Source organism: Aphanomyces invadans (assembly GCF_000520115.1).
Source record: "Aphanomyces invadans strain NJM9701 unplaced genomic scaffold supercont1.67, whole genome shotgun sequence".
NCBI lineage: Eukaryota > Oomycota > Saprolegniomycetes > Saprolegniales > Verrucalvaceae > Aphanomyces > Aphanomyces invadans.
In genome coordinates this window covers 103,138-112,673 of record NW_008580212.1, presented here as the reverse complement: position 1 = coordinate 112,673, position 9,536 = coordinate 103,138, and the positions used below count along the sequence as shown (strand labels likewise).

At 54.0% G+C, this 9,536-nt stretch overlaps 3 protein-coding genes across 3 annotated transcripts; 1 reads left to right on the top strand and 2 right to left on the bottom strand.

Annotated features, from left to right (window-relative positions):
- Positions 1–1,205: 1,205 nt before the first annotated feature.
- On the bottom strand, positions 1,206–1,388 carry H310_14370 (hypothetical protein; the record flags this gene model as incomplete). The annotated part of the gene is made up of 1 exon (XM_008882216.1): positions 1,206–1,388. A coding segment is annotated over one exon (183 nt), but the record flags the coding sequence as incomplete, so codon positions are not given.
- A 1,089-nt stretch (positions 1,389–2,477) lies between these two features.
- H310_14369 (hypothetical protein) lies at positions 2,478–2,951 on the top strand (the record flags this gene model as incomplete). The annotated part of the gene is made up of 1 exon (XM_008882215.1): positions 2,478–2,951. The coding sequence occupies exon 1, from the start codon at positions 2,484–2,486 to the stop codon at positions 2,949–2,951; it is 468 nt and encodes a 155-aa protein (XP_008880437.1). The 5' UTR covers positions 2,478–2,483.
- A 4,653-nt stretch (positions 2,952–7,604) lies between these two features.
- On the bottom strand, positions 7,605–9,062 carry H310_14368 (TKL protein kinase; the record flags this gene model as incomplete). The annotated part of the gene is made up of 5 exons (XM_008882214.1): positions 7,605–7,963; positions 8,014–8,283; positions 8,328–8,422; positions 8,473–8,696; positions 8,742–9,062. The coding sequence occupies 5 exons, from the start codon at positions 9,060–9,062 to the stop codon at positions 7,683–7,685; spliced, it is 1,191 nt and encodes a 396-aa protein (XP_008880436.1). The 3' UTR covers positions 7,605–7,682.
- Between the last annotated feature and the right edge of the window lie 474 nt (positions 9,063–9,536).

Here is a 9,536-nt window from a genome sequence, read left to right as displayed (position 1 = left end):
GGACAGAGGTTGTATTACATAGTCCGCGAAAGGGACGGCGCTGGCAATGCGAGGGGGTAGTCATCGTCGAGGTCGATTGAGAACCTGCGTCACAGCATGATGTCGACCACGTAGCTCGCGTTGCACCACCGTCGAATTGTCAAAAGGCCATTCAAAACGCGGACGCGATCCATGAGATTCACGTCGAGTAACGTAACATCCATTTTTTTTTGTCACACTACTTGCACCTTGGGTTGAGCGCGACCGATGGACCACCCGTGCCACGCACGTCAATACTAGTCAAGGCCCCTACGTGGCAAACGTAACCTGCATGTCTAACGAACAGTCGGTCACGAGGTTGATCGAACTGTGACGTCCTTGGAATTCACGACCTCTCGAATTCCGATGGCCCGCTCGATGCCAACTCCATAAATGAACAATTTGGCGGCCACTTAGAAGTCCTTGCGTTTGGCTGCTCAGGGGCAATCGAATAGTGGGTTCACATCGGATATCATGTAGACGTTCGAAATGTCGCCTTCCAATTGCACGCCTTGTTGCTGCTCTAATGCATTCGAAGATTGTCAGTCATCGAATAATGGATCCATTGGGGTGGTCGGGCGCACTTGCCGTGATGGTTACCTCCACATTACGTAAAGCTATGACCCCCGAGAAAATTCGGCAGGTTCGACTTCTAAATCACGTCAAGTAGGGCAAATTCAGAACACAACGAACTGCTCGCACGGGCCCACCAAGCACGGGGGAAGGGCCACCAACAGCTTGTTGGAATTCGTTTTGACCTTCAATTTTACGCAATGGTCGAAAATCGTTCCCGGCAAGGTATGCGACTCCAGATTCAGGACTTCGGCAGAAATGGACTTTTTCTTGGCTTGGCTAGGCCGGTAGCGCCAATTCAATCGGAGTGATCCAAGAATCGTGGCAGTTTACGTCGCCTAGTTTGTGTTTCGGAGCGTAGTTTCGGACTGTACTTGGCTGTGATCCCTTGGTACTAGGACAAACAACGTGTATCTCTGGCATGCGTGAGGTCGAGCTCCCACCAGCGATCGATATCGACCCAGCCGTAGTGAATTCACGTGCTCGCAGGTGTCGGACGGCGTGGGGCAGGGTATGGAGCTCCGTGTAGTACACTAGCTGCGTGTACGACGCCGATCGAAAGTCCCTTGTACGATACCGTGTGTGTGTTAATTCTTGGCCAATGGTCCTTCAACCATGAGCAAGCTGAACGTGTGGTTCTGGATCGTGAGCAACTTGACTTTGATGAGGTCAATGAAGAAGTCGGCAAACCCCATGCGGTTGAGCGAGGGCCAGTGCAGGTCGTTGGCGCCGAGCAATGTATAAGACCAGCACCACAGTTCCAGCGCAACATCCACGCTGTGTATCGTGGCCAGCATGGACGGCGCAGTTGTGAAAACACCCGTGTCAGTTTACGCAACCTTTCTTTCCGCATCATTCTAACTCCGGGTCAGGCGGAGGCGGCATAAGTTTGACATCGATAACGTCACGTGAGTCTGTACGGTGCGCTCCACCGCTAGAGCAACACATGCTCAGATGATCCCTACGCACGGCTCATCGTGTACGTACACCAGTCGCAACATCCGTTGTGCCTGGTGCGCCGAGGACCATCGTGCCACTATGCGATACCACAGCACCCAGCGTTAAGTGAGCAAACGAGACCGCACCAACAGAACAGGCCCCTCCGAGGACTTGAGGGAGGTTGTCGGGTTCTTAGCATGGCCGAACTCCATGTAAATGGAAATCAGAGGGGGGGGTCTGCCGTCCGCCGTATGAGGGGAGGGCCGATCGACAGGCAATGCGCACAAGTCCTCCTCCCAGCGGCTCGGCGAACCATGTAGGATGCAATGAGCAACGATTCGTTTTGCCGCCCGATCCCCCTCCAGACAGATCATCCGGTGTGATGGTTCCACGATCCACGTGGTGTTTCAGCCCCTGTGGCCTTTACGGTGTACGTTGCGAGAAACACAGAACTGGTGGCTGTCGTGAAATGCACAAGTTCGCCGTCACGGCTCCGCGACACACGGTCCGTCAGTTGACAGAACGATCGATCGTATGCGGTCAGAACGAAATTGACACGGTCCGCACACTGTGGTCAGATGGCGAGACGACATACGTGGTTGCGTAATGAACTAGTGCATCGCACCATACACACCCGTCGATCTGGTTACCCAACGCAGCTGAGTACCGCTGCTTTCGTGCTATCACCCACCCCACAGTCTGTGCGGCCTCGGAAATCCTAACATTCGGTAGTCGCGAAGAAAAGAGCCCCCTCTAGCCTTCTCTAGCCGTCGACGCGAGCTGACTGGACCCTGAACGAAACAAAGCGAACGGACAGCTGACTCGCCGTAGAGGACACGAAGCCACATGGTTGTACCAATTCATACTGCGACATGCTACAAATAATCGGCACCCAAAACCAGAAGCGCTGCAACCCAGATGAGTCCACTTTTCAATTTGAACAAGCTATCGCAATGGTTTTCTTGCCCCCGCTCACGCGCCTCTCGTCGCAGGCCCATGGCTTCGAGTACTCGACGCCAATGCCTCCCTGCAAGGACAACCATGCCCATTCCCTCCAGCGATGCGCGATCCCTGGCTGCTCTCATTTTGCTAAGCTCCACTACGTCTGCCTCGTGCACGCCCGCCAGAGTGTCCCTTCAACCTTAACCACCTCCCCTGCCAACAGCAGCAGTGCACCCAAGCGCCGCAACAAGAAATGTCAAGTGGATCAATGCGGCTCGTTTGCCCGGAGTGGCGGGTTTTGCACACGCCACGGCGGTGGTCGAAAGTGCAAAGCTGAAGGATGTACGACGGCTTCACAGACTGGGGGCTATTGCCGAATTCATGGCGGGGGTTCCAAGTGCAAAGTTGAAAACTGCGACCAATTTGCTCGGGCGCAGGGCATGTGCTTGCCCCACAGTCGTTCCCGCAAGGCCGCTTAACCAAGCCAACGGACGTTGGCGGGTGTAGTATTTAACGAGTCAATACATTGTGTTCATGATGTGCAAGTCGGACGCGATGCGATATGCAGAGCAGCTAAGTCGACGGACGGCTCACAGGCGCGTGGCCGAACACAGTTGTTCTGTTGAACCGGGCGGACTTCTGGTTTCTGCGTTGCGTGCTCCGTCGGGCTGCCTCGCCTCCCAAGGAATCCCGACGCGCTGGAACCTCAAACGATGTTTTTCCAGTGCAGCTAAATAGCTACTCGGCCGTGTGAAAACGACTTTTGAACCGGACAAAGCTCCTCAAGGAATTCCCGTGAAGGTTCAAAGAGGGCATGTGAAGGAAGGAAGCTCTTCTGCGGGATCGAAGAGTCAATCAGTATGTATGCATGTCGGCGTGACCACACGAATGTGGTCAGCGAATTATATATCAGAATCGACGGACAGGGATGCCGTAGCAAGTACAACAGGAGGATGCCACCCTAAAAACTTGTACGTCCGAGTTCTTGAGAATTGCGGTTCTGTGTCTGCGTGTCGGGCTCTCTGGCCACCCCTGGCGTCCTAGCGCTGTGTAATGGAATGGCTGGAGGGCTGAAGACCTCGGGGAGGTGAGCCTATTGTTCTCCCTCAAGGCAATTCCCCCTCGGTTGCATCGATCCGATGGTTGTGCGCATTGACTTCGAACAAATACCCTTCCAACGCGGCGTGCATCAAAGCCCTTTCTTCCGTACAACATAGAGACTGCGCCCAGGGGATATGCAGCGGATACAACGTGGACAATGACTCGGCTGAGCCACATGGGGGTGGCGAACCACCACCAATAACCAAGAGGATGCAAAGGACGGGGCCTAGACAGGGCAAACGTTCGCGCAATCGCAGCGTAGACGTTTGTGCGGTCGGTACACATGAAAATGCATAATCGGGAATATGGTGGCGAAGTTGCCCTCAGGTGGGACGGTGGTGTTTCCCATGGCTGACCAATCTGACGTTCCAGCGCGCCTGTCGAATTCAACAAACTTCTGCTACAACTACCTTCTTTTCACTTGGAATCATGTGGGACATCACGTCTTGTTCACTTTTGTCCTATTTCGATCGACGACGTGATTCGGAGCACTTGGACAAGGCTCGTATTGCAATGCACAAAGAGCTATCGTGTCCTTTTTGGTGTAACCATCCATGATGTGTGCACATGCGTCGCACTGGAAGCGTACACCCTCGAGCACAAATGGGGTTTTGACGAGTCAGTCAGGTCGGGAAAAAATGCCACTCCGAAATATTACGACCCTTGTCCCGTGGACCGGAAACCACTCGCTCGGTCGTGTGTATGCGCAGTCCTCTCTTTCACATGTACCCCGTGGAGGAACACGATTCCGAAGACTGCCTTTCTGTCGCTGCGGTGCTCTTTTACATGTATTCAAGTGTCAAGTGGTGTCGGGCATGCTCCCAGCGACAGTCGACCAGCAATTCCAACGTTTGCTTGCGTCAGTGCCTCGTCGGTAAGGTGGGGGCGGATGTCTCCGTAAACGAGTTTCTTTAACGTGCTCTTGCGACATGTGTACGAGCGTATGCATCGACGGCAAGGTTCACCGGGGTTGCCCTGTCCGCAGCGACAGAGTAGACCGAGTTGCGCCTTGCGATTCCTGACTTGTACACCTTGCACTCGATCCTTCGTGAGTTCGACATGGTACTGTTCGTATTTGTCGAGGAGGTGTATCGAGACGAAGGTACAACAAATGTGCGAAAAACGCCGAACAGAATTTTGCATGAAGGCCAGATGTCGGGGTCGTGGTGTGGACGTCGTGCGACATAATTCATTTGGTGCCGACCTACTCAAAGCCATGCAAGTTGCCACGTTGCCAGCCTTGAGCACATTCCACCACCGCCTTCCTGATCCAAGTTGGAATATCGACCCATTCAGGCAGCCGTGTGCGATTGCGCTCTGTCCTCGCTTTGCCAAAATCGAGTCGTATTGCCTTTTCCACGATCGAGAGTTATTCCAACACTTCCCAACGCCGGCGACTCCAGACTCTGCGACTGGGAAGGCCGAGACACGGAGTCGACGGTGCAAAGCTCCCAACTGTGGCTCCTTTGCTCGACGAAAAGGCTTTTGTACTAGACATGGAGGCGGTCGAAAGTGTTCTGTTGAGTCGTGCTCCACAAATGCCCAAACGGTAGGCCTCTGCAGGCTACATGGGGGTGGCTCCAAGTGCCGGGTGAGCAGCTGTGAAGACTTTGCACGCGTTCGAGGGCGTTGTGTCAAGCATTTCAAGGGCGAGATCTCATCCTAACTCATCCAAACATAAGCCTCGTGTTCACGTTTCATTATTCGGAGTCCGTCTTCCCACTCGCCCACGTTGTTCTCGACTTCGTGTGTGCGACGTGTGCTCTCAAGCTCACTTGCCCTCCAACCTAGCATGGTTTGGAACACGCCAAGGAGCAGCATCAAAAACTCAACATGCTTTGCGCTCCACGATGGTCCCAATCTTGCCAGTGTAGTCGATGTTGGTTTCCGCTCGTGCCGTCAGGGTGGGGGTGGCATTGTCATCGTCGAAAGTCGTCGTGGAAAACGCCATCGAGCGTTCTCCTTCTTTCACACTCATACGCATGTGGGCATTTTATCCTGTCACGGGCACAGCAACAGTGTATCCCGCTGATTTGTCCGAAGTCGCAGCTCATTTTGGGCAGGAGTGCAATCTCGTATTTGCATGTGAATGCGGGTTAGGTATATATATTTTTTCGGGTCCAGCGGTGCTCGCGAATCATTTGAATGGGTCACTCTAGTCAATGCCGCTGCTTTGTCTTGGCATGCCGTGCGCCGCTTGGCTCACAGAGACCACGGCTTCGGAAGTACATAAACAGGACAGGAAGAACGGGGCTGCCCATTGGACTTGATGAGTGTGTGACGTGGAAGAAAACAACATACAACACGAATTGACCAGTGATGTCGAATGTGTTTTCATGACGAAGTATGCGATCTCACCTATTCGTAGGTAAGGTATAGTGTCTCGGTCAGGGATGTGTCGGATGGAATCTCCATCCAGAACGAAACAACACGAGGCATAGATCTCGACGCTCTCTGCTATTCAGGGTGATGCTGAGTTGCTATTTCGACCGGCGCAGAGGCCGGTCGTATCCTTGAGGTGGGACGGATGGATGTCAATGGATGGCCTCTGCACGCCCTGTCCAAGTCAGAGGCGTGGAGGTACCTAGGTATGTTGGCTTTGCTGACATGTCGACAGGCGGAATCGTCCCACTTCCATCAGGCATGTCGCCATATCCCGCTGGGAGCGTCCCAAATTTAGATATATGTATGGCAGAGGCGCGACAACCACCGATCCGTTGGTCGCATGGAGTAGTAGTACCACGATGAGGTGGGGGAATGCCGGCAGGAAGTCCGTAGGTTCATCAGAGAAGCTGCAAAAGCATCTTGTTGTATCGAGTTTGTAAGTCGAGAGCGCGCGCAATAGTAGACGTAATTATCACTGTGACCGATCGCAGCCCATGCCGTATTATGTACAGGGAAAACTCGCCCACGTACTGCAGGCAGCTCCCTTGTCACAACTATTCCCACATCGAACGTCGGCACACTAGAAACACAATCGCAAATAAAATTTTTTCCATCTTCTCGAATCAACTGGACTAACCATACGGCATGACCACAGGCTGCGACGGCTGCACGCGATTTGCCAAGGAGAATTGCCTTTGCTTGGTCCTGGCAAATCAACATCCTTCTCCTCCCCCATGCTAACCTAGAACTCGCGAACAAGCTGTCCGTTTCGCCAACACAACGTGGAACAAATATTTCACGTCGATGTGGTTCAACACATTGCTCCATTTCAGAGACAGGGTGAAACCAGCGGTGCCTAGTGGCTCCGTGCCTCCCGTTTGCGCGTAGCGGGGATGGTGCACCAGGCACAGCGAATTGTCGGGCATTTGACTGCATCATGTCAGCGCAACCAGGTGGGATTCTGTGGGCTCCTCGGCGGGGGCTCGCGACGCCCGGCTCCTCGCTACAACGAATTTGCAAGGATTCGAGGCACCACGCCATTTGTTGCAGCGTCGAGTCAAGAGACCATGACTCGCAGCGTATGTCGAATGAGTTGGAGTGTGCGACGCACCCCGATCGTCACGACGCATCGGGACAACGAGATCGCACGGTCGTCTCGGTAACGAGCTGAGAAAAGCGTGAAAGATGTGTCGCGGATAGTGATGCTTTGCCTGAGGGGTTTGAGGCTGGAGACATGGTGCACGAATCGAATTGTTTCAGATCATTGCGCCCATGAACAATATAGAGACTCGGTCGGTGGACAATTTTCTCAACGCGATCTGGGTCTGTAACTTGAACTTGGCTATCATGTGGTAGGTCCACATCACACCTTGGATTACAGCATCTGCAGCGGCTGTGCGGCTAACAACCAAGGATGTTCACTCGTCAAAGCTAGTACCAAGTGAGTTGCGACAATTGTGTAAAGGTTATTGGCAGTGTCACCAACGCAACATCTCTTTGAGCGAGGTAGTAGTGCTGGCACCACTAGCGTAGGGGTTGCTGGAGTCGCATGAATTATCGAGGACTGCAGTTGTCGTAGCCGCCATGAAACGAGTGCTGCCAGCGAACTTTGCTTAGAGCTCGCCAGTTTGCACTACGTCGGCGTGGTCGGCCCGAATCCGTCTGGCCATCAGATCTGCGTTCGGCTGGTCGGCACGACGACTAAGGTTGCGGGCATAATAAGTTTATTGCAGTTCCAGCAACCACTGCAGGACTTGAGCAGCGGTGGGTCGGTTTGCTGGGTCGAACTGCAAGCACCGACTGGCGAGGTCGGCAACTGGACAACCGATTTCGAATTCGACTTTGAGTTGCTGCGCGCGAACTCCATGAATAATTTCAAACTCATTGAGCGGCTTGACCGTATTCGACCGCATGGATGTAGCGTAAGGGATTTGATGCGCGTCCAGTTCGTAACAGACCATCCCGAACGAGTAAATGTCGGCAGCGACGGTGTACTGGTTGCCCTCTACAAGCAAGCGCTGTCGGTCCCACGAAGTCAAAGGACCGCGAACGCACCGAGAATCTCGGGAGCGGTCCAACGAAAAGATCCCGCGCCTTGGGTCATCAGCACTTGCAAGTCCAACTCGCGAGACCAGCCAAAATCAGTCAGCTTGGCGTCGCCCGCGCTGTTGAGCAGAACATGCTTCGACTTGACGTCTCGGTGAATGACACTCGAGTCGTGTAAGCACACGAGCGCTTCAATCAAATGCATGGCATAGCGCAGCTTCTCGCCCCACATTTCAACGCTGCGGTGCCGTGTTTGGGCAAGGTAGTCTCTCAAGTTGCCTGGTTCTCACGGCGTCACGCGATGGCAGGACGTAAACACGCACCTCCGTCCATGAATTCAAACACGAGCTGGATGTTGTTGTCGTCCGGGATCGACCAGACCACCCCGTACATGGCAATAATGTGCGGCGAGTCAAACCTACGCTTGCGTCGTCAGCGATCGGCGTACGACTGAGGGACCTGTCACACCGCATCATGAGTTGAATCTCGTTTACGAATTTCACCCACGACGGCCCGGTCGTTGCGTGGAGCCGCAGCTTCTTGACCGCGACAACTTCGTCGTCGTACAAGCCTCGCCACACTTGCTTATCGTCCGACTCGGACAACATCGAGGTGAGCTTGAGCAGGTTGTGCTCGAGTTTCCACAGGGAAAACGCATCCATCACGGATGCTTGCGCATCGCGACCTTCGTCCTGCACACATTTGGCATGAAAACTTGCATGCAACGACATGCCTACCGTTAAGATGACGTCCACAGGCGTCATGTTGCTCGTTTTAACCATCGGACTCATGGCCACCATGACGGCAGACTTGAACGTTTCCGCCCACATAAAGTGGTTGTGCTCGAAAGCGACGTTGCGCTTCCGGTACCGCATCACATACACCAAACTCCCCAACAAGAAAAGCGCCCCCACAGTCAGGACGATGTACCCGACCGCCTCGAGGGTAGCTGGCACCACTCCGAGTGACAATCCATCGACTACTTGACCAGCGTGTACGTACCATTGGGAGTTGGCGACGCCGTAGCCGCGGTGACTTTGCCAAGTAGTGTCGAGCATAGTGCTGTCGAGTTGTCCAAAGGCAGTTGGCTTACTTGCTTGATGGCAGAACACGCTATGGATTGAGTATACGAGGACTGGTTACACGAGCCAGTGGTGAACCAAACGCAGTCGACGCCGTCATTGGAGCCGCACTCGACTGTTGCGCCGGAAGGCATGGCCACGCGGAAGATGGCCCACAGGCCAGTGTCCACTTCGACACAAGCCCACGAGCTCATCAAGGTATTGCAGCAACGGCAATTCGGTCAAATGGTCGACACGTTGTCGTCTGGTTCAGGTCATTGTAGAGACTGGCCACCGATCAGGAAAGGGCACGTAGCCCATCTTTGACGAAGCCACCATACAAAAAACAAGATAAAACAAGTGGCGATTTTTGACATGCGCTTGTCACGCGGCAGTGGGTGCAGCCATCGATTGTGAGCGGGGGTGGATGGCACGGAAAAATTTCATGGACGCGGCGCGCTACAGGATGTC